Genomic DNA, 25,455 nt, shown 5'->3' with positions numbered 1-25,455 from the left:
TCTCAAGTGCTTTTATTAGTTTGAGAATTGAAGTAAATTTAGGATGAATAAGCAAAGCACACTATGTGAAAAGTCGATTTCTTGCACCAGCAACCAAACAAGCAATATCTTTTTATGCCATCCTATTCCGCCGTTTTTTCTCTTATTTTGCTCATTCCCAGCCAGAGATTTCTCACTTTTCTCCGCATATATATATTCGCCGGTTGCCGCCGCCGGTCTCGCGCCCTTTCTTGCTCTGTTTCAAGAAGTGTGCGCCGACGAAATTTGCATTTAAAATACATTTTCAACTTTTCCGAGATAAAAGTAAGCAGCGGCAAAAAGAAAAGCGGCAATGCGGCTGCTGCTGCTGCTACTGGTGTTTTGCTCGCAAGATATAAATGCAAAATCTGGCCCTTCTTAAGCGGCAAAGTGTGTGAGCAGCCGAGATAAACCGTCTCAGCATCTCGGCTCCGCTCCACTCTCGCTCGCGACCCCACACGCCGACGTGCTGCGGTAAATGGAATGCACTTTATGCACTTAATGAGATTTTAGCGTTCTCGCGAAGAAGCCTTGCTTAACGTTCCCTGCTCAAGAAAGATGCCATTCTGTGGCCTGTTGTCTTGTTGATTCATGCAAATTAATTGTTACCGGAACGGATTAATTTACCACCGCGCGCATTTGATACGACCTGCTGTTGCTTGAGAGAAAATAAAAAAATCAAAGAGTTTGCATCAAGCAAAATCAATTTCAACGCAGATGCTAGGAAGTTTGATTATTCAATAAAATCATTGCACTAATTGCCTGTCTGTTCTGTTCCGAGTGGTAAGTAAATCTCGCGTGCGCTTTGCACACAAACTCGCATAATGCGAACAGTCATCGGCAGGAAGTTTGATAGAAAAACACAAAACCTGCTCTCACTACTTCCGCAGGCAAGAACCTTCTGTTTGACTTGGAGCAGTAATGCGCGTGGCTCACGAGAGGCAGCAGGCTCCCTTCGAGAGAATCAAAGCTGCACAAAGTGGTCTTACAGTACTTAATCTGCAAAGTCTGTGGTGGCAATTATCGAGGCTGCGAGTGCGAGAAGTTGATGAGTTTGCGGCTCGTGATAGGATATAAGGTTATAGAGAGCTGGCGGTAACTGGGGCCGATTAATGGGCGAGAAAACCTGACATCAACCCCAAGAAAACAATATGGACCAGACTGATTAACTATCGGATCTAGAAAAGAACTTGTGGGAAATATTGCTCATCGATTGAACTATTAAACGAGCCATATATGAGAATGATGCCGCACAAGACGAAGAAAAAAAACGACATTTTTGGCAATTCAGTGTTTTGTTGCGATTTTTAACAACACCCCTTAGTCCTTCATTTGATATCAAAAGGTAAAATCCACGCACCATTTAGTTTCAATTTAAAAATTATGACTACCTCGCGTGCTTCTCCCTGCATTGGCATCTATCAACAATTAGTTTTTTTTTCAAATCCCCTCGTGAATAATGCTTTCATATTCATTTGAATGGCTTTTAGTGCTTTAAATGATAACCACTTTACACTTTTAGAATTGGTTCAGTTGTATTTAAAAGAATTTTTTGGTATCGTTCACATCAAGAGCGTACGCAAAATTGAAACTAATTTAGCAGAATATTTTTCGATTTAATAAAAAAAAGGGAATTTCTGCATTCGCTGTTCGTTTGGGCGTGCAGATAGGGGCGCGTATCAATCAATCTCATCCCTTTCGGAGCGAGCTCCACCGCGTTTGGCAGCGAGTGCGATATTTTTGCGCCGTAAAATTAGTGATGTTGAACATGCTAGGATCGATTTTAGCTAGAGAGAGAGAGAAGCGGCGAGCGAGAGGGAGCCGCAGCCAGAGATAGAGCGCAGGGGATCCAATCTGGAAGGGCATAAAATGTTTAACTGCTGCTGTGTGTGATGATACCGGCCTGGCGATGAGATTCATTCCAGAACAAAAGAATTTCGCTCGCTCTCGCCCATTATTTGATCCCAGAGCGCGCGCCAGCAGCGTGTGGATGTGTCGGCTCGGCTTAGGTTAGACGCGCGAGAGCACGCTTCCCTGCTGCAGATAAAACATGCCTCTCGTCGCTATAAATGAGAGAGCCGCGTTGTGTACGTATAAATACATACAAGCCGCACGAGCACACGGCAGCAGATTATCGCCGTCATCATCTGCTGCTGCACCGTTTTGGCACAAAAAGCCCGGGCACAACAAGTACTGATCGTTTTCATACCGGCAAACGGTGCTTGTGCATATATTGGCTAATCAAAAATTATGGCCTCAAATGAATGCTAATTGAAAGGCGTTACAACGGTAAAAAAATCGGCTTACGTGGGCAACGTGGGTGGAGTTTAAATAGGAGCTTTTGTTAATTTATACAATCTGTTGTTTGCGCAAATTCAACTACATATCTAAAGTTTGAATCAGTTATCAGAGTTCTCAATACAAACGTTAATGAGGGATTCCAGGATGATTTTACTTTGTTACAGGCTGGTGAACTTCACATTGTATGCATTTCCAAAACAAAATACAACGCAACGATATAGATATACTGTGCTCAAACTTAAGCACATGCAACTATGCTGCAGCGATCCCCTGCAAAAGCAACAATCTAATATATATTATATGCATTAAATTTAAAATTCCATCACAAGGTCTAAAGAAAAAAAACTGCATTTTTAATTTTTGTGTGTGAGCACTAGCTGAAGACTAAAAAGGTAATTGAATATAATTTTAAGCACTTTACGCCTCTTTAATTTATGTCAAAATGGTGTTCCATGAAACAAAATTATTCGATTTGCTAATTTCAATTAGGTCGTAACTGCGGTTATTTTGAAATTCTCTTTCAACTTGTTTCGCAGAAGTGAAACCTCAATTCACTATAGCGGTGCTAGACCCTTAATTGAAACGTTCAGCATATATCTGATTACATCGGATCACTAATTAAACATTCATAATACCTTCTCACTTCCAATCAGTACACACCGACACAAAGCAAGAGCTGGGTGTGTTCAAAAGCTAGTGGATAAATCACACGACCCAGCACACAAACGCACCCGTCGTCGCACGCTCTCTCTCTCTCTCTCTCTCTCTCTCTCGATTTTATGTAATTATTTGATTAATTAATTAAGCCAACACCAACACGCTGCAACTGGCAGAGATTTCTGCTTGTGCTGCGGATTGGGAATTAGTGAGCGAGAGTTGGAACATTGCAGGTGCAGTGCCAATCATCATAGCCAAGCATATATACACCAGCCTGCCAGCAAAGGCTCGATTTCACTGTTTGTTCTGCACAGAGAGCTGCTGCTGACTGCTGGTTTGGCTACAAACTCATATTCGCTGAGTGAATTGTTGATCTGCGCGAGTGAATATCAGCGTGAGCGTTTATGCTGCGTATAGTTCCAAAGGGAAATCAAAACTTGTTACGAGAAAAAAAACTTAAGTGATTGACTGAGCATTTACTACATTTTATCGAGGTTTACAACTGATCGATAAGGAAAAGTGGTGGAGTGAAAATATGCATATAGAAAATTAGCAGGGTCTACGCGTTAAATATTTAAATCGAATTTACAGTATATTGTAATTCACATAGTTGAATGGTTTGTTTTTCAAACATTATTAATTAAATTGCTCGATAAAGCTTTTAGTGGACAAAATTTAAAATGCCTATTTTGTCAATCGGCACCATTCCTTCAAAAGATATTTTATTCTATTTTAAAATACAGCTCAATTAGATTGTTCTTCAGTAAAGAAATAAAAAAATAGGTAACAGGGATCAATTTTTTACGTTATGAAATATAAAATATAAATTAACATGAGGATCCATTGAGTTCATGGATTTTTTTTAGGAGAGTTTGAAACAAATTAATTTTGCACATATATAGCATCGTAAAGGCACAATCTTGCAAAGTTTCTCTCTCACTTACGCGCGCGAGTGCCCACTCGGCATCTAAATTTAACGGCCACGTGTCGGCGCGAATGGAGTCAAGCAGTCAGCAATTTGTGTCTCTTTCGGCAGAAAGAACGGCCGACACAAAGTGTAGTTACAAGTTGTTTATTCAGTGAGAAGGAAGAGCGTACGCCGGCGTGACAAGTTGCTCGGCCATAAAAATAGCTAGCGAGAGCGCGTGCAGCCAGAGTGAGCATTTCCCTGCGGAGGAGACTTGTTTGCGTTTTGATTGATAACTCTTGCAGGACAAATCCTCGCTCTCGCTCTCTCGACCGGGCAAAATAAAGGCGGTGGCGGCGGCAATAAAGGCTTTTCGCCACTTGTATCACTAGCTATCCATCTTATCGCGGCGGCGGAACACAGCCCTGTGGGCCAATGAATCACTCTCGCTCGGCCGCCCGCCCGGCCGCTCCGCTCGCCGGACCCGAAAACAAGAGTCGCGACACGCGGATCGAGTCATTGATTCGGCCCGTTGATGAGAAAAGAGGACGCGCTGCCTCCACCTGACGTTTTTGCCACCGCTGCTAATGCTGAGAGTGAGTTGATGATGAGTCAGTCACAATATTGCATCATCGCCCTTAGATCATTCCACGCAACACGTGTTTGTCTAACTTTAAACATTCCTATTAGCAGATTTGCAGATTACATTATACGCGCCGAAGCAAACGAACGCACACTCATCGCGTTTGACGACAGCCAGCGGGATGCTGCGTGGCTTTTTTCTGCCGAATCTTGGATGCGTCATAAAATGCGCTGATCGCTAACATTTGGCGCTCGTTGCACACGCCACTTTTTTAAACAGGGATTCCCCCATTCCTAATTCAAATATTTGCGTGCCGAACGCTTGTGATGTTCACAAAGCTGAGCTTAAAAGCCGCGGAAATTTGAGCATTGAAATGAATTTTGGACGAGCTAGACGAATTGATATAAGGGATCTAATTAGAGAATTAATGCAAAGAAATTTACTCAATTATCGTTTCTTTTATCAGGGTTGGTGGTAATGTGAAAATAATAGTATAAAAATTGAAAGCTGTTTTGGCCTCTCGTGCCTCACCTGTAAAACACAATCTACACCACAGATTTGTTTAGCTGTTTACTCTCACAATTTGTCAAAGTACATTCATGTTATCACAGGTCAGTTTACAAATAGGAAGAAAAGCATGTGAGAAAGGGTGACACTTTGGAAAACAAGTTTCTAAGACTTTGTCCAGGAGGACATAGCCGAAGTGAGCCCACTTTAACTTTAGAGGATTTTGAATCGGTTACCATTAAAACTATTGCTAATTATATATAATAATAAGGGCCAAAACAGTTCCCTATATAGGCTGAAACTTGCGATTATTATTTGCTTTTATTGTATTTTTTTAATTGATTTATCCCTTAACCAGCATGCACCCTGGAAAATAAGCAAATAAAATTAAGCAATATGTTTAAATTTATTAATTATGAATAAATTTGAAGCCGAATGTAGTTTTACTCATGAAATAGGGTGCACTGGATAAACTGATTTATTTATTAAAAAAACCTCTTCAAAACCATCAGGGTGAAATATATGCTAATCATTGTAATCATATTTTCTGCAAAAATTGGAACAAACCTCGAGCGAATCTCTTTGTTTAGAATTGAAATAAATATGTAAGCCGCAAATTTTGTTGCAACTACATAGCTGGGAGAGGGGTTGGGCAAAACCTTTGCAAGAATTTGGATCGGAATGTTGGCTGACAAAGAGGCAAAAGGGATCATTATAAGGGCAAAAACTTTTGCTCATGGTGCATGATGGAGCTTTACTAAAACAAGAAACTACTCCAGAAATGTTTGTCCCATGCAAATTCTATTAAATTGTTTTCAATACTCTTAGAAAATGTAAGAACACTTAAATTTAAACTGCTTGGGAAGTTTCCTTGGCATCTAAAGTTCTTTGAAACTCGATCTCACGCCATAAATTACCTCCTCAGTGCTAGTTGTCGCGTGAAAATGAAGCAAAATATATTATATAACAAATTTCGTGCATAATGTATGCAAATAAATACGCCTGAAGTTGTTACGAATATTCGCTCGCAGAGGCGTTTTCCAAACTCCCAGGCCTGTCAAAAACATCAAGCTGAAACTTTTCACGCGTATACACATTGTATCACATGTCACGCGGGGCGGGCAGAGGGAGCAAGCAGCCCCAGCCGTTCCGCCGAATCAATTTTGCCAGCGTCGAAACGCGTCTTTCAGCTGCTCAGTCTAACGCTTCAGTGTGCACACACACATAATTTGTCTACAGCGCGTCGTGACATAATCAGATTTGGCGTTTTTGCCGTCGCTGCACACGAGAGTTTGGGCTGTGTGTAATAAATTACTCCCCAGCATACGTCACATTTGATTTTGGCCGGCGAAATGTGAATAATTAATGGTTTAATTTGGCCCGAACGTCACAATGTGGGCCGCAATGCAGAGCACCAGACCGAGGCTAGCGGCCTTTTCTCTTTGATGGTTTTTAAACGCTCTTTTTAATTCCATCTCAGCGGGCCGCTCTCGTTTTACGACACCTGGGAGGCCCTTCCTTTCATACAACACGGTTACAAATTCACGCATGCAAAACTCGCCCGCCGTCTGATATGTATGACGAGACCGAGCACACCCGCACATTTTTTACTCTGTCAACCCTGCTGTCAGCCTAATGAGGAATGATTTGGACACGAAATTGCCCCTCTTGATGGCACACCGCCGCCGAGGGCCGCCTCGAAACACGTAATACGTGTAGACGCATATATTCCCTACACCACTATAATGCGCACAACTCGAACTGGATGCGCGTTGAAACCCAAAAGCGAAACTCGATTTTGGAACTCGACGAGATTTATAACTTTGTTAACGGAAAAAACGTCACTGCACCAGACATAAAAAGAGTCCTTTTTGTGCTTGTCAGTTGGCACTGATAACATTTTAAATTCGATCCCTTTTTCCTGCCCGTGCTTTGCGTTGAAATAAAGCTGCCTCATTTCACACCGTATGCAAATGTTTGGTCTACACGAGGAAATGAAAATGAAAAGAAACATCTGTTCTAACTAGAAAAATGTCAAAAGCCTCCAATGAAGAGAAATTTGTTCGAGGAATTTAAAAAAATGCGATTTAAAACAAGGAGATGAGTTCATTGACGTTGAGAAGTTAAAAGTTATTCAATCAAAATTATTAAAGTAGCTGGACGTGATGGCCAAGAACTACTTATCAAGTACATAATCAGCAAAACAACATAGAGAAACTAGGCGAAGGACTGAGACGCCAACAATGGGAAGTTTCTTAAACTTGCCGACGGCAGCTGCTGATTGGCTGGACTTGAGCCTCGCGTGTCTCCCTGATTACTTCCACTAATTACCTTTCATGTCACCGACGCACAGAACTAATGATGCCGGTCGAAGTTCAGCAAAGACACGTTCCAAGTCGGGTTTATTTCGCTTGTTGGGCTTAACAGGCAGACGCGGGGGTTGGGATAATATATAATTTTCGCACACAAGCGCAGCGCAGAACCCGGCCGCCGCCCGCCCGCGCGCGCTCGTCCTTTTCATCACAAACATGTTCTCGGATTCCAGCATTCTCTGTGACCGCTGCTGCTTTTATTGATTTATTACTGCTGCTTGCGTAAAATCTTCTTCGCTCTCGCGTAAGTGTTCATTACGTTTGAGTGATTCGCTAAGTGGTGGCAATAAAATCCGGGGCCGGGGGAGCAAGACGCGCGGAGAGCAAGAGAAGAAACGAAACGCGTCGAACGTTTTTTCTTCGTCAGACACGCGGCGACGGCTGCTGTAGCCCCGGTCATTACGGGAGCAAAGGGTTGAACGAGGGCGCGGCCAGTGCGGGCGCAACTTTTAATTATTCAGCTCATTTGCCAGCGCTGCTATTATGAGGCACGCGGGCAAATATTAATAATTGGACAAGTTTGTGAAATTCGCGCTATTGAAATTAATTTTCGCGATGGAATCAGAATTGATTTCCCTCCCACTTGCGTAGCTATGGGGATGAACTCGCAGCAAAAATCTCTACGGCCCATTTTTCTCTCTGAAGTAAATTTCATTATTATGTAGGCTAAGAAATTCAGTTAGTACCTCTGAAATCAGACAGTAAAAACACACTATTTAAATTTTATCGATACAATCTTTTTGATTCTACTCTTTTTTACCTAGTGACACAAAAATCATTCAACGTTAGGTTTCACTAGCAGCCCTAAAGTAAGCGGCAAGTGCTGTGTTGCACCGGTTGCATAACTTCAATATTCCACTGAAGATGTATAATGTATTAATATTCACAGATTAAATTGTTTTAATCGAATTGAAACATTGAATAAGCACAACATTGCAATCACGGCTTTATAAGTAATTAGTATGTGCGCTTGACTTCACTTTTCCAATAAAATTTTAACCTGATTTTCTAGGGTAAACGCACTTAAAGATTTTGCAGAAAGCTTTTGCTATGATGGACGAGTGACACTGACTTTACCATTAAAAGAAGATTTGAAAGAAGTTTGCGTTGAAGAATCTGCTGCTACTGTCGTCTTAGTGCCCCAACAAATATCACTTAGTCTGGAATTTACGGCTCGCTGCGACTGGAACAGCTTTTAAGCCGATTGAAGTCGGTTGCGCATAATGTAATGCACGCTGCAAACGGCTTTTGCCAAAATTAAAGGGTTTCATCTCGTGTTGATGTTGCACAGGCAGTCGCAATACTTCCGCGCCTTTGATGCGGTGCATTATTATCCCTCTAGTGCATTTGGTTGTGCGCCTATTACATGGTAATAAAACCGAAAGCCGTTGATGGAGATACACATAAAATACAATACGCACTCACACACATACAATATTGTTAATGTTGAATCACTTTATGGCCACGTTAATGAGTTAAAAATCTCGTCGGGTCATAAAAAATCCCGCCGAGTTGTAAATTGGGTCAAAGGAAACTTTATTATTATCACGCTTTTCTATTATTCTTCAGCTCGCTGCTCTTTTATGTATGTGTGTGCATGCGTACGGATACGTAGTACGTCCGACGGAGAGTGTGTGTGTGTAGTTTTGCCAGCCATTTATCACGGCCGCTATAAAACGGCAGACGAAATTAATATTTATTTGAAAGGGCAGCCTCGTAATGTAGTTATATGGGACTACTTCCAACTCTCGGACGGCAACCGAGAGAGCCAGCACCGAAATCTAGCCAGTTATGGATGCAGTCCAAAGGATGGACCCTTTATTCCGCCGCCGCCGCCGCGGCCCGCCGACGAGCGGAATAATAATCTCAACTTTTGATCCATAAAACGGCTTCCATCAGCCTCACCACTATCCATGAGAACGTTTTCCTAATTCGAGGAAGTGCAATAGGCTTTTCGTTTAGGGGAGTAATGGTGGCATGATTTGCTCTGAAACAATAGAAAATTTAAAATTTAAATTTAAATAGATTATATTTAAACATGCTGCTGAATACGAATCTATAGATAGGGTAAGTTTGACGCTAAATTCATCGATTTTAGTTTTGCTTGAGGTGTTGATATCATGATATTTCCTATTATAACGTTTTTAACGAAAAAGTGCATCTTATTGGATATTCATTATGTATGTATCATAATATTATTTAATTACGACCTGAATCACCTTGTACATAAAAAATTTAAAAGTAAAAAATCACAAATTTAATATTATAGAATATAATTTATTTACACTAAAAAAATGAAGGAAAATAAATTAATTATAAATGAGTGTTCTTTTCCTTACTTAAATATAAATATCTTATTATAAGGAAGTTTAAATTTTAATATATTTTTGCACTTAATACTTTGGCATAAAATATTAATTCTTAGCTTACTTAAATATTTAACAGGAAGAACATTTAGGTAGCTTAATTAATTAAATTTAACCTTTATTCTTTCAATGTTTCACACGATCGAGTTCAAGGGCGGATCATTTTGCATGAGCAGGGTGTCATCAAAATTGAATTAACGTGACTTTAACTGCTTGGTTAATCACACGCATGGTCTTTTTTACTTTCCCGTTGAAATTTCTCCCCGCAATGAAGTTTTATCTGACAGCTAGCAGCCGCATTTATAAGCCTCCGTATGATCCCATAAAAATTAAACAATAATCCCGCAGTCACGAACTAATTATGCCTGCTAATTTAATAAGCCAATTAAAAGTTGGCTGCAGAGCTCACGACAAACTTTGCGGCGGGCTCGAGTGAGATAAGTGATGCACCTCGATTAGCTCGCGATGATTCTTGTTTTGAACGAGCACCAGCGGACAGGAGTAAAAAGTGAAAAGCGCCGGACACGCGGCGTGCTCAAAGGGAATTTTAAAATGCACAGTGAGAGTGCCTACGTGTTTTTGCATATTTCGCATGCAACCCGCGCGCGGAATAAAAGTTCGCAGCGCAGTGCTTATGCCACACGGCAGAAACTCGCACAGCACCGGCAGCAGCCAGCATAAATAATTCCGCGCGCGCCATCACAGCAAGCGGCAGCTTTGTAATAAACTTAATTGTCCTGGCTCGCATTAAGTTGTAAAATTTTAATTATGTGTACACGCCAAGAGCGCCGTTTAATGAATTTCATTGCAGAACAAATTGCGTTTTCACCCTCAATGCGGATGCTTTCACGCCGTTTTCGTTTTGTGTGCGGCGGGCGGACAGGCGGGCGGGCGGGGCGACGCCAAATAAACGTGGAAACAGGAATAAAACAGCACGTCTCGTGCAATTTGGAGTGAGAGGGTGGCGATATTCGTCTCCAAGCTCGCATTTGCTTGTGCTGAGCAAGCAGGTGGAAAGTTCAAGGTGCTGCGAGTGCGTTCATTTGCTTTCAAATTCACAGTTGAATGGGCTAAAAATACGCATTTCCACCCGTGTTGTATGAAGACGATCGGGCGAGAACTCATTTGCACGCATCACAACAATCAACTTCTCTCCCTTTGTAAAGGAAACTAACTAATTTATTGGAGAATTATATTTAGAAAATTAAAAATTCGTTTATTAGCAAGACTTCATAAGGGACCGCAATTTAAAAACTGTTTTAGGCAAAAAGTACATAAATTTTCCACAGTCTTCTGGATGAATTTTAGTAACTACTAAAATAAATAAATAAATAAACGTGCAGACAATTTAATTTTCATCTTATCTGGTTTCAAAATGAGAAAATTGCCCTTAAATGTCTTAAATGCCTAAATTTTCCGGACTCTCGCGCGAATCAATTCGCAGATTCTTAAAGTTCTTTTTATTTTTTCAGAGTAAATCATATAAACTGGCTTGTCCACCATTTGAATTCATAATTTTGTTATGTTACATCGATTTAGATTCTGGAATCAAACTTTTACTCCCCTGATGACATATTTATACTTTCGCGGTTGAGCAATCTGATAGAAGTTCATGCCTCTGCTGTGCAGCTTCAAAGGTGTCCTAGATTTTTCACCGGGAAATATTCCAATTTTCCACATAGTTCACCCAACTTTGATGGGAAATCTTTCGAGATCATAAAGCAGAAGCATCCGTGGAGGCAAACGAAAGCACCTCTTACTTTATTTTGGGTCAAAGCCAATAACAATTAACTATATATATAATGAAGCAAATTCAATCAAGTGGGAATTTAAATCAGTACACATTTAACAGTCTGTTTTGTTAATCTTACAAGATAGTTTATTGTCCTGACAATATTCGACCTGCTCTAATAGGAAACGCAGGTCCTAAAGGTCAAAGAGTGATGAATTATTTTATTTTAAATTGGTTCAATTAGTTTTGCAATGAGATAAAAAAACCTTTATCTGAAGATTGTTTGATCTGCAACATGAATAATAATGTGCACCACATAATTACAAAATCGAATTTTATTTTTTCTTACTTAGACTATTTTACCAATTAATTTATAAATATTTAAAGCATCTAAAACCATTGTATACGTTTTAAATTGATAAACTGTAGCCGAGCCACGATTTCGTTGAAACTATTATTTTATAAATAGTTAAATAACAAAAAATTTCATCAATTAATTAATTCACAATTTTAAATGGCTTTTCAATCAAGTAAAAGTATTTTACATGATTTCCACGCTATTGTTTTTGAAACAGAAATATTTTCATATAACAAGGGAAAATCACGAAGGCAAAGATCAAGCCACCGGTCGAATGACAATCGGCCAAAGATGTCGTTTGGCCACGGACAGGTACTCACCAAGGCGGCAGAGCGGCCATGAGGCCGGCGGCCAGCGTAGGAGGCGGCGACAGGGGCAGGTGTCGGTGGGCGCTGGGCAGCAGCGAGAGCGGGCGGGCGGGCGGCCGAGCGAGAGACGGTCGTCGACGCGGCTATCCCACTTGGAGGCGAATGACAAGGGCCGAGGTACCATGCGCTGGATTCCAGCATTGATCCCGGCGGAGAGGCTCGCCGACCGGCTCCGCAGGCCCCACCACGCGCGCGGCGCCACTCGGCGGGCGAGTCTCGAAAACGCCGCTCTCTCTCTCTCTCTCTCTCTCTCTCTCTCTCTCTCTCTCTCTCTCTCTCTCTCTCTCTCTCTCTCGCCGATTCGCGCCCCAATTATACATTGCGCCCGCCTGCTCTCGCCGCCCCAACACACAACACCTTCCTAGTCCATTCGCTTTTAATTAACTTTAATCGAGTTATCGCATTATTTCCCCAACAGTGCGCGCGCTCTCCCCGTCGCTCCAGCCACTTCTCCGTCTGCTCTTTTATTCGCGTTATGAATAAATTTTTACGCCGCTCTGCTTTCTGCAATTATTGTTTTGTCAGCGTTCATGCACTCCTGGATTTCAACGAGTCTTTGAAGTCATAATTTGAGACGACCTCTAGTCAATTGGATAAAGACGGTCATTACGCTTTGGTAAAACTTGCATCGAGTGATCTGCATTTAATATCTCAAACGATGTGGAAGAGCTTGCAGTCAATATATTCCTAAGAGAAAAAAGAAACACGCGCAATAAAATGGTAAACAAAAGTTTTCAATCGAATTTTGAGGATAGACATGTATTCACTCGATTTGCATGCCATGGATATCACTATTTGTTCTGTGCAACTCAGATGTACCATTATGAACCTCAGGAAATTTGTAAATGTAGATTTTGTGGGGAACAGTGTGAAAAATATCATATTTTGATATGTGTACTAAAAAGAATTAGTTTAAGAAAAGCAGCAAAGAATTGATTGTATAGGATTAGTGTCGCCCGCATATATACGTTTAATAATAAATTCATTCATTCAAAAGTTTTCAATCCGATTTTTTTATCGATCACACGATTAATAATTGTCTGCAAAAATGCGTAATTAACTAGATAGACTGCAATGAAAATTCTGACGAAGTTATATAGTAGTTAAAAAGATGTGCATTGCATCCAGTACTTTATTGTTTTGAAAAAAACCCACCTATAATGGTTTGTTAAATGTTTCTATTTGGTATTAAACTTTCTCAGTCTTTGGCATAAGCTAATTTCGCATTTAAAATGTATGTAATCAAAAATTTTAAATATATTTTTCCCAATCTAAATTAACGCACATTAAAATTGAGATTTGCGTGTTATTTTTATAAAAATATTTTTATATATTTGCGTAAGATTCAGGGTTTGGTGCTATGGGTGGTAATATAAATTTATTTATTGCGAAACTAAAAGTTCACACTATTAATATAAAATGATTGGAAAGATTGAAACGTACAACAGATAATTATAAATACAACAGTAGTTTATTGGTTTTAGACGGCTCAATTATTTAAAATTCTTAACCCTTTGGTTAAGAATTGAGGGGGGGGGGGGTCGTTGACAGACCACAGCTGTAAATTTTCAAAATAAATGCGAAAAAAATCAATTGAGGGGATGGCAAGGGGTTTGGGGTTGTAAGGGTGGGAATTTCATGGCATAACTTTGAAATTAATCGATCCAAGTTGCACACTGAAAATTATAGCTGTGATCTTAGGAGAGTGGAAATCATGCAAATGCGAGTTATCTTTTTGTAGGGGTGGAAAGTGATTGAACATTTTGCACTCCACTATTCAGCTAATATTTTCAAAGTGCAACCCTGAAAAATTCATCTTGAGAGCGAATGTAGTTTGATGTTTCTAAAGGACCTCACGCTAATCCTCGCATTGAAACAAAAGTAACCCTTATCCTCAAGGGTTAAAATTGATGCATTATTCATATTTAACTCCTCAAACTAAATCAGGTGGATGAAATAGCAAATCTTCTTAAAATCGCAACCTTTTTTCCATAATTAGAAAAATGATTTTAAATTATGATAAATGGATTGACTGATTTGCTTGGTGGAGTGACAATTAAAATCCACACACCTGCAGGCAGTTTCGTGCAAAATTTCTTTGTTGTGCCAGACAATTCAGAGCAATTTGGGAAACATGAAACAATTGCGTTGTTTATGTAAAAAATAATTTTGTTTAGAATGCATTCAGACCTGCTGGAAAATTATTTAAAAAAAACATTCTAAAATCCTATATCTAATTGAACTAGAAAGCGAAAATTAATCGCTTAATGTCTAGTTAATCTATGAGAGTTAACATCCACTCAAACGGCTTTAGATCGTTAGGTGCCAAATGCAATTCAGTCGAGAGTGTCATCAAAAAATCCACTCTCATTGAGGCCGGCATTGCGGTGCGCGCCCTCGCTGTTCATCAGTCTAGAGAGGACTGGTGTGGTATTTATATAGGTCATTTGGCTCCAGTTGCCCTTGTCGGGATAGAAAAAATGCTCTTTAGCGTGCGCTTGATACGAATGAGGTCGATTATTCGCCGACTTGCGCCGCTGCCTGGTGTCGTGTTGCTCGTTAGTCTCGGATGCTGAGTTATGATGTGTTTAGCACGAGAAAAAAATGCACACTCTGCCAGCGACGAATATTGAATCCACCGTGCCATTCGATATTCTATTTGCATTGTTTAGAATATTTGACATGATTGCAGAGCACATTTACAAGAGGTGAATGACAATAGCACTGTGAAAATACATAACAGCCTTATTAATCGTGGATGCAAGCATAAAAGTTGTGTGTTCGATTGGGTCGCGGATGAGGGTGTTCATGATTTGCATTGAAATGAAAATAAAAATGCTTTGAAAAATGCATCCTGTCATTTATCGAACGTTTGAATAAATTAATATTTTCTGTCTCTTTTTATTCAGATTCAAAACATTGCTGGGAACTGCATATTTTCAAAAACAAAGGATTTGCGCAGTGAGCACAATAAGATTTGATAGTTGGAGGCGCCTCGATTCTGACTAGTTGATGCACTGCAGTCGTGAAGTTTAATGCACGACAGTGCATTTTTTGCATTTTCCGTTTCATAGTCAAGGAAAACATCGCTATAAGTGTACAACTCTGATACATTTTTATTTATATGCATAAAAATGTTTTTGATAATAAAAAATATGAAATAGAATCGTGTAATATTTAGGGCAATGAAAAGCATACAAATCTGAAATTAACGTTATCCACCTAAAACCATATTAAACGGACGGAAAACTTTGTTAGGACTTAAAGAAAGTGGTCTAAAATGTCTTACTGGTTTCCATATCCTTTAAAAAGGCCAATTTTATAATTCACAATCATAGAACAATTGAATTTAGTACCTGTGAATTGTTGCTAGAGTGGCTAGAGTGTTTCTTTTTTTAATAAGTTCATTTTATTGTTTTTATTTGTACAGTTAGCCATTTTTACAGGAAAAACACTGCTTATGTGGCCTTTAAGACTAAATCAGCTACTGTTCATTACGAGAATGTGTGAAATAAATTTTCTCGTTTAAATGTTCACAATTCATTAAACCATGAAGTATTTTGAGAGTAATTATTTAATGCAATTATTTCTGCTTTCTATTAATTGAAAATTTTATCTGTTTATGAAAGAACTTAGAAATAATGCCATCTCCTGATTTTTTATTTCAATTTGAGTCTTTCATCCTGCTAAAAACAGTATCATGCGCGATGCTTAAAAGAAACGCAATTTGGTGTCAGCGAAACGAACCATTTTCCATTTTTCAGCAATAAGCAAGCGAAACGCCTTCGCCGCCGGTTTGTTTATGAGTAATTTGAAAAGTTGCAAAGTGCTCTCCGCGGCACAAAGCGAACGCCGCGTGTGTAATAATATTTGGGCCGCGCGCACGCCATCAAAGCGGCGGCAATTCGGGGAAAGAAAAGAGATTTTCAGGAAGAAAAGCGGGATAGGGTGCTTTGGCCGTTTGCGGGTGGCTACGGACGCGTGCCTGCTTGTTACCCGGCAGCGGCACCAGTATATTTTGTAGTGGCTTCATTTTTCCACGCAGGCCCGAGTAGGTCACTCTCTGCTCTGCTCTCTTTCTCTTCTGCTGCCGCTTTGATACATAAAAACGCCGCTCGCTGGGGCCCCGTGGGCATTGTAAAGCACTTTTTACGCACGCTGCCCAGGCATATTCAGACTCTTGCCACCGCAGAAAGAGCCGCAGATACCGTCTTCATCATTTCGCTGCCTTTTAAAAAGAAAACAACCCTCTCTGGCTGTTGATAACGTTAGAATCTTGTGTTCGTTTCTGTACAACAGCGAGGGAACATCAAAGGACGGGGTTATATTATCTTGCGACTTTTAATACGCGACCAAAACGAAAACGACGCTAATATGATTTCGGGGGTATTGCTAGGGGATGTGTGGAACAGCATTTTAACTGATTAGCCACAATTAATTATAATCTAGTTTATTTGTATCGATTTGTATGAAAATACGTGTCCTAATGAATGGGATAACCTCAAACACATTGATGCAGAAACATGAGAGACACATCATGCTGACTGGCAGTGTGAATTGAAAAATTAAAATAACCTGCCAAGAAAACTTTAATTATTTTACCGACAGCAATTCAACCTCATAATATGCTTGAAAAATCAATCCAAAATTCATTCAATTATGTTTTCTATGAATATTACGAGACTGCTGGCAACAGTAACAACGAATGTTTCAATACTAAAATTAAAACAGTGGTGACTTAAAACCAACACAAATCCAACTATTTCGACCAGTACTGTAAGTTAGTCTATTTCTTAGAAAGAAAAACATGTGTGAGATGAATTTAATCTGATTGAGCTTTAATTATTTTGAATTTTCTTCTTGCAGAACAAAATAAACCATACAATTGTTCCCCAATTAAAATATTTGCTGAGACTTAAAATTAACTATTGGTTTTTGAATAGACTCAAAAAATTATTCTCACCGAGAAACCGAAAAATCTGATCTTAGTTGAGACTGAAACTTGTCCTCTCACCTTGAGATGGGCTGTGGGCTTCGAATAGATATATAGAAATTATTCCTATCTCAGCTTGAATCCGATTTTTCGATATCTTTTAGTTAGAATTTTACCTTAAATAATCAATGAAATATCTTCCCTTGATGACTGGAATGGTTAGTTAGCCAATTTTTTAATATTAATCGTCAGGATCTCTCACAATCAATACGATTTGCGCCTTTTGTCCAAAACTGAATGACGACAAGTCAAACCTTTAAATGCTGCAGGTGTAGATTTTTTATTGCAGGTAAAACTTGAGGGGTCAAAACAGCTGCCGCCTAGATCAAGAACGTGAAGCCTTCTTGCCGTCCATCCAAATGTGAAAGACTGGATTTTCAATTCACAGTTTATTGAATTTGATCCACCCGCTTAGTGGTTCTCTCTTACGCTCTAAACACTTTTTGTACATAATAAATAGCTTATTAATAATAACTGTGAGCTTTTACTTTCGTTCCTTCTCCTAACACTAATTTTAACATGGTGCAAAATTTAATATCGCCAGAAACGGCTAGTTCTGGTTAAAATTGGCGCCTCTAAAGTCGACTTTTACGTGAACGAAATCGACGAAAACTTCCTAGTTTACAAGGCCGATATATTTTATTGTCAGTTGAAGGTCTGTCAGGTCAGGCAAAAGTTGCCAATTTACTGCCCGTTTCACGCTCGCGTCGACCCAACATGTCAACTTTGTCTTTTACACGCCCCCGCTGCGTCGGCGGTGGAGGCAGGCGGCCGGGGCGCCGAATAAAGAATAAATCTTTGCAACCACCATATAAAAAAGTGGCGCAAGGGGTTTTCCAAATGAATAAAACATGTGCGCCGGCCGCTTTTCTGCGCTGAGGAGTGTGTAGCGCGCACATTTATAGGTACGCGTGTGTGCCGCAATCCGTGTGTATGCCGCTGTGAAAATAAAACCTGTATATATATGGGCCCCGTTTTCGCATTCACAGCAGAAAGAAAAGTGAGTTAGCGGCTGTGTCACTTTTTAAGCCCCGGCATTATGATGCTTAGCTTTTGTGCAGCCGCGGCCAACACGCGAAGCAGGCATGAACTCTCTGATCAAGGGTCGGCCTGCAAGCGTGCGTTTTTCTCTTTTTGATACAGATTTTCCGTCTGACTTGATTTTGCGGCTGACCAGACCTGGCAGGTTTTGATTTGGTAGTTAAATGATGATTGATGGTTGGCGGTCGGGAAAGTAACTGTTGTAGCTGATCGTTCCGTGATTAATGGTCACTCGTATTTTTCGAGAAAAGTTTAGTCTGCACGTTTACAATAAATTGTCTTACCAAAATTGTTTAATAAAAATATTTTGAAACATTATATAATTTATGATATTATTTTAGTCCTTTTTGTAGACAATTTTAAATTTATATTTATGTTATACAAATTTAGTGTACTTTAAAATAGCTTTTAAGTTGTCTTGTTTAATCAATACCATGATTAATAATTATTGCTGAATTGATATTGGTTGTATATTTGACATATAAAATTAATATAATCTTCTTGTCACTCAATGGGACTCCCACTTAATGTAAAAATAAGAAGTGAACAGTCGGCTACGTAAAGTCAATCATTGTACTTAAAATTGAGTGTATGTCTGGTGAAATGTTAACGCGAAATTGTCAAATATCTAATTAAAAATTTACAGAGGTTGGTTGAGACTATTGAGGGTTAAATGTGTTGTATCTTCTATTCTTATTTAATTAAAACATGCAACGAGAGACAAACATCCTTATTTCACAGACTTCTAAATTGAAATTTAATATCTATTGTCATCAAATTTAGACAGTGAATTCATTTTTTTCTGAGCTTCTAATCGCTGCATGGTCATCACATGAGCAGGAAAGCCTTTGAAACCATCATGAACATTTGCCAAAACTGTCTCTAAAAAGATTTTATCTGTACCTATATAGTTTAAATATTATTTCTAAATCAAATTCACTTTTAGCACTTGTCCGAAATCAGCGGATGAGCTTTTATGCACCGTGAAAGGACTTTTTGCTCCATGCGCAGAAGAGAAACAAAATGCAATATCTGCTAACAACGGCGCTTTGTGTTGGGTTTGTTTGATGCTAATGATAGGAAATTTTCGAACGGTCGAAAATAGAGCGTGGGCTGCATAAAGTAATATTGCGGTTAACTTTTGAATATCGGAGCCGCCTGGCTGATTGCAAATTTGGTGTTGAGTGCCGGAATTGCGGCCGCAGACAAATTGCGGACCGACCGCACACGGCACACGCAAAACTTCACCAAGCGCGCGGTACGTTTTTGTTTTTGAATGCGCGCGCGATGCTGTTGCCGTTCGGCTTGGTTAACTTTTAACAAGCGCTCTCGCACGAATTGATTTAGCTCTTTGACTGTGTGCTGACGCTTAATCAATATTCGGCGATGGAAATAGATTAACCGGCTTCGCCAATCACTCCTTCTTCCCTGGCGACGCGCGCGTCACGCTTGGAAATTTTAATTAATCCATGTGGCTGGATAGAAACACACCAGGCTTTTCCACATCCCCAAATATCCAGGGTTTTTTATTAAAGCCAACCGACAATAATATTTTTGTTTAGTTTGCTCCATAGAAAATAACAGCAGGCTTGGTTTGTTTGGTGGGAATTTATTTGCAATTCGCCGTCGGCAGAGTGACACGCGCGGATGGTTGAAAATTGGCGAATTTCACATTTCACAGCGGGTTGATGTACTCCTTGCCCACTTTGAAAACGTCGATTTCTGGCTTCACCTAAAATTTGCGCACGATCGGAAAGGGAATAAAGTTGCGTTTGGTAAATATTGACATACCTTGTCGTATAAATGAGGAAAAGCGTCCGAGGCGGAGTATTTTTTGCGAACCTTTTCGTAGAGAGTCAAGTCAAACATTTGATTGAATTCCTTGAAGTCCATGAAAATATCGGCGTATAAAAATGAGTATCCACCAACGTCTCTTGTGAATCTAAAAATGGAATTGAACAAATTCAGACCATCTGAAGGGAATGATTGACATTTGATTACTTTCTTCAGCTCTATATTACATATTTTATTAGTAGAAGAAATATAGTTTTATCTCAAATGAAGAATTATGTACTGAAAACCCAATTTTCCTCACAAAATATCCTTTTATAGCTAAATTGGTCGGAATAAAGGGAAAACTGCGAAAGGTTAATATAATTTGTGTGTATTTTTTCAAATTTTGCAGTTTTAAGATAAACATATTTTTTAATTCTTAATTATCTGTTGTTAGGAGAAATAGTTTGGATTAATGATTAAATTAATATATGCTGTTTAGAAAAAAACACGGAATCAATCCAAACTGATTACAGATCGAAAGCCCTTTTGGTGGAGGTGCGAGTAACTCACTTTTCCATAGCTCGCATTGCCTTCACAGCATCAAACGGCTCTTTCCTCTTCACCGGGCCGGGCACACCGTAGACACCTAGGTCGTTAAACATTCCCCACTTGGCCCCGGGAACCATCTGATCCGGCCGAGGGGGTCTCAGCTGCCCGCTGTTCGGCCCGTGGTCGTAAACGCGGCAAGGGTAGACCAGAATCGGGTACGCGTCAAAAAGTTTCTCGTTGATCTCGATTTGCTTCTCCAGCTCGGTCATCGGCAGAACGATATCTTGGAAAACCTGATCACAGTTGAAAAAAATTACAGGGAAAAGTTTCTGAAAGCTAAAAGCGTGGAGAAGTTATCAGCGGAGGATTATGTATGTGTTTCCACTGCGTGAAAGTCTTTTGTTGTCTTGTTTGCGTTGCGTGATCGCGTGCGATTTGCTGTGCTTTCTTCGGCTTATTGCCGCTCTGATAAGTTAATAGAACCGCCATTGCGAGGCGGACTTTTGATTAAAATTCTAATTGAAATTCGGTCGGGAAAAGTGGTTTCTGCGAATGTCACAGGAATCGATCAATTGAACTTTGGCCTTCAAAACGGGTAGTCACTGAGAGGAGGCTTAGTATTTTATTTATCTCATTTTGGTGGAATTCATCAACAGCATTACTTTCGCACTTCTTAGTCTCTCGGCCATGAATAAAAGTAGTGGTATCTTTGGTTAAATAAAATGTCATTTACCAAGAATTTATTAAAAAAAGCAGATATCAAATTAATAACATTTAAAATTGTTCATATTTGTATAAAAATTAGTTAATAATAAATATAATAAACCATAAAATTAAGTAGTACAATGCTAAAAATATAAAAATATTTGTCAAACTTAATATTTTTTAAATTTCTTTAAAAATTAAATAATTTTTACCTGCTTGGTAAAGGTCATGGCTCTGATGCCAGGAGTCGTGGTGAACTTGAGGAAGGCGGGCTTTGGCGGCAACAGCCAGCCGAAGAAAAATCTAGCAAATTGAATTGGAGAAACGTGAAGCAGCGGTCTTCGACTGCGGCCAATTTTCACGGGCTCACCTGAAAATTGGGTTGTTGCCAAACGGGATCATATCCTCGACGACCCAAAAAATAGCCCTGTTGTGGCGCAGCAAATATTCCCTCAGAGGAATTAACTCCTGGGCCTTGCCCTTCTTGAGGAAAGACTCGACGTGCTTGTAGAACCACGGCTTGTACCACCGGGTTATGTGATTCACCTGTTACCAAGATGCACACACACATAAAACACCCTTGCAATTCACACCTCCGCCCCTGTGCCAGGCCTAGCCCGCCAACCCACTCTCTCTCGCCGCCGAGTGCCGGGGTGAAAGTGTGAGAGCGTGCGGAGAGGAAATTTATGTATCCTTGGGCGACGAAAACACCTTTTTGTTGGCGGATTAGCGTGTCACCGGGGCGGCCACGTAAAATATCTAAAGTGAATTTTCCTCTCGTGCGCGCCCGCCTAATCTGTTCGTCCGCGCGCGAACCGAAAGTGCCGGGGGGATTTCGCGCATTGTTGAATTCATTCCTGATTCCCAGCGCTTAGAGGACGACGACGGCTTTCCGAGAGGATCGAGAGAGACAATGTTGTAGAGATTTACTACTCTATGCAATATCTAGGGCTATGTGATAGTAAGACGATCCACTGCCTGTTCAGAGCCTTCAAAATCGTTATGGGAGCATCAATTGGGCACGGACTGAACAGTTTATGCCTTTTTATGTTAATTTATGATAAAATCACTCTATTTCCAAAGTCTACAAAGTTACTATTCTTCTCCGCAAAGTATCGTAATCGTTTCATTTCATAAATGAATTTAATAGATTCATCATAAATTTGCAGACTTTTTTAATAAAATAAGGGCAAAGAAATAGATTTATTTGAATTTCTTTTGTTGATTTTTGAACTGACGAAAAGCTAAGTAAAACCATTATTGATTTGCACTAGAAATCAGCTGACCGTCTCCTAATTAAAACGTCTAGATTACACAGCCCTATAGCATTATCGTTTCCTTGAATCAATTCTTTACCTTGCGTTTGTCATCATCCGTGACACAGTCCGTGTACTCTCCAGTCATAATTACGGCCTCCTGCTTGCTAAAAATAGTCGCCTCCACGTAATCAGGCGCTGGGTAATCCTTGTCAAGAGCTCCCGACACCATTCTAATCATGTCGCAGTAATCGGCCATTCCTTTTACCGGCACATAGTTCAGTTTAACGTATGGCTAGAGAGATAACACGGTGGGTGTTGATCACGCATATCATTCATGCGTGGAGAAATTTTACCTTGACTTTGACCAGCTTCAGTTCCAGTGCCACGAGGAATCCTAGCGATCCGTGCGACCAAGGGAGAGCTCGGAAAAGGTCTTCGTTTTCCGTGGCTGTGGCTCGAACTAACGATCCGTCCCCAAGGACAACGTCGTAGGCCGTGATTCCTTCCTGGTATAGTCCAGCCTTTTGCAATGTAAATTTTAGTGAAATAAGTTGTTTTGGTTTACATTAACTGTTACTTTGTGAGAATGAGTGGTCATACCGACACCCATGGCGAGTCCGCCTAAGGTAGCGTCGCCAATCTCCAACGTGACGGCCAAGGTGTAGCCTTTAAAATATTTGTGGAGAGTTGAAAATTTTTAACACCGTAACCTTTGTTACGATGTTAAATAGGAAGATAAATCTACAGATGGAATTAATTTTTTCCAAGCCATTGTGTGGAAATAATTATAAAAAGTAGAGAGAATACTTAGCAAAATTGATCCATCATATTGTTCAATTTGCAATTTTGAAAAATTCCAGGTCTCGAACTGCTAGAAATTTAAATACAAGCCAGAACTTGATCATTTTTTATATATCACTCTGAACAAATTTTTGTGATTTTTGCAATATTGGAAAAATGTCTCATTCCATCTAGAAATTCATGTTTCACATTTATCATTTAAAATTTTGCTGCTGGTCCATTAATTTAAGCTTTATTCAAACATTTAATTAACCTTTTGGAACGAGATATTCAGTGATTTCGGCTACAGTCACCATCGGCTCAACCCTTACAGTCATCTCTTTTTTGTTCAAACTGAGGATGTTGTAGAGAGACACAGGCACCTTGTGGCATTGATTCTGCAATTTCGTATTTTAGATTGCTGCTGTGGCAAAATTCACGGGTGCACCTTCTGGAAGAATGTCAACGACAAACTCAGCCAATTCGGTCTAGCTGTGCACATCGGCTTGCGCTTTTCCTTTGGCAATTTATTCCACGCGGCGACCTGCAATCAGATTTTATCGATCAATCAGTCAATCAGTGCGAGGGCACGTGTCTATAAACTGATTACTGCAGCAGGTGTGCGCAGGAATGATAAGATTAATTGAAGAATGCCAGCGAAGAGAATCCAATTAACGGGCGGGAATAATTGGAGTCACTCCAGAAATAGCGAGCAGGGGGCCATCGACCCCGGACGAAAAAAAGAGATCAATCGACGACCCACCTGCTTTTGTATCCTTTGAACCTTCCTATCGTGATCGTCGTTCGACTCGAGTGCCCTGGACAATTTTTTCTGCAGCCTGAGGCACGCGTCGAACACGAAGCTGGCTGGCAGACAAAAGAGGACCACAATTAGGCCCCTGTTGCGCTCCATCCATCTGATGGCCCATTTTTTCCACTCTGTCAGCAGGCCCATGCTGCCAGCGTCTCTCCGGATTTGTTGCCACCAAAGTACTGAATGAATTTCAGGCTGCTTGGTGCGGTCGCCGCCAGCTGATAAGATAATCGACGGCCAAGGTCGAACCGTTTAGCCAGCCGCTCGGGATAATGCGTACGCGTGCGTGTCAACGCAGCTGAAAAATAGCTACCGCCGGCATGTTATAAACGAATTACATGACGGTCGTGTTCTTTTTTTACAAGCACACGCAACATGCAAATTTTGTTTGCTCACGGATTATTTTTATTTTCAATTACGTGCAGGCTAAATTCCCAAAATGGAGGTGCACGCACTCTCGCATTTCACGGAACGGCCGGGTGAGTAAAATTTTTGTTGCTCTTTTGTGGCTTTTGCTGCGCAACAGTGTGGGTGCATGAAAATAAGGGCGAGAGTATAAAAATCTTGGTGCCTCACGTCAGCCTGTGAAGTTTTTATGAGCATCACGTGACAATGATGGCAATATAGGCATCATGCTGAACTCGAGTGACGTGCGGAAAGCCAACCTCGGCGTTAGCAGGCGCTCTCGGAATCCAGCTCCTGCGGGCACGAAAAATTTAATAACAACTTATGTTTTTTAGACGTGGTGTTCTTTTTTGCGTTCAAAGACGTTGAAGAAGATACTTCGTTTGAATATGAAAAGTATGCCGCATATATTTCCGCTATTCATTTACTCCTGTAATGCCAATTTTAATAAATAACAATCCTCATAAAATATATATTATGAAAAATTACATAAACACTTAACTTGCTGCTATTTCGTGTCTTTTCATCAGCAAAATTTGTAATATTATTAATAACATGCTTTTTTATTTCATATTAATCTCATACATCGTATTTCGGACCTTTAATAGTATCATACTGTGAAGGGAAACAATTTACAGAGAGTAATATGAGTAACACGTACACCATAGGGAAGCTGAATTAAATTGAAATAAATTAACCAATTAACAAAGTAACATTTTATTGATATTTTTTACCGTTTTTTACCATTTCAAAATAAAATCAAATATGGCAAGGCATCTTTCCCAGTAGTTGCAATTTTTTATTGTTTAAAAAATCTGTGAAATAGGTTTTCTTATTTTTTCTCGCTCTGTCCAAATAAAAATAATTTTAAACAAGCACGTTATCTCTATTTTACATTGATTATGAATTGATTTTAAATTGTTGTTGCTAAAACAAAAATTTATTTCCGAAACAAAAAAAATGT

General features: G+C 39.9%; 2 protein-coding genes across 9 annotated transcripts in view; both read right to left on the bottom strand.

The window, feature by feature from the left end:
- nolo (no long nerve cord) overlaps nt 1-12,291 on the bottom strand; it is a 78,636-nt gene extending 66,345 nt beyond the window's left edge. For all 7 annotated transcript variants that reach the window (XM_065478037.1, XM_065478042.1, XM_065478038.1 and 4 more), the window contains exon 1: nt 12,122-12,291. The gene's annotated coding sequence lies outside the window, so the exon portion shown is untranslated. The remainder of the gene's footprint in view (nt 1-12,121) is intronic.
- A 7,406-nt stretch (nt 12,292-19,697) lies between these two features.
- LOC135936594 (delta(24)-sterol reductase-like) lies at nt 19,698-24,282 on the bottom strand. Of its 2 annotated transcripts, none has more exons than XM_065479466.1 (11): nt 24,036-24,282; nt 23,721-23,816; nt 23,547-23,670; nt 23,070-23,158; nt 22,846-23,013; nt 22,590-22,784; nt 21,604-21,779; nt 21,446-21,536; nt 20,550-20,821; nt 19,995-20,145; nt 19,698-19,935 (listed from the first exon to the last, which is right to left on the bottom strand). In XM_065479466.1, exons 1-11 carry the CDS (start codon nt 24,225-24,227, stop codon nt 19,879-19,881), a joined length of 1,611 nt encoding a protein of 536 aa, XP_065335538.1. In that variant the 5' UTR covers nt 24,228-24,282; the 3' UTR covers nt 19,698-19,878. The 2 variants fall into 2 exon arrangements, with proteins under 2 accessions (XP_065335538.1, XP_065335539.1); XM_065479467.1 differs by lacking the exon at nt 24,036-24,282 and adding an exon at nt 23,876-23,998.
- Between the last annotated feature and the right edge of the window lie 1,173 nt (nt 24,283-25,455).

The sequence above is a fragment of the Cloeon dipterum genome, chromosome 2, assembly GCF_949628265.1.
Source record: "Cloeon dipterum chromosome 2, ieCloDipt1.1, whole genome shotgun sequence".
Classification (NCBI taxonomy): Eukaryota; Metazoa; Arthropoda; class Insecta; order Ephemeroptera; family Baetidae; genus Cloeon; species Cloeon dipterum.
The sequence above is the reverse complement of the archived record's forward strand: the minus strand, read 5'-3'. Positions and strand labels throughout refer to the sequence as shown.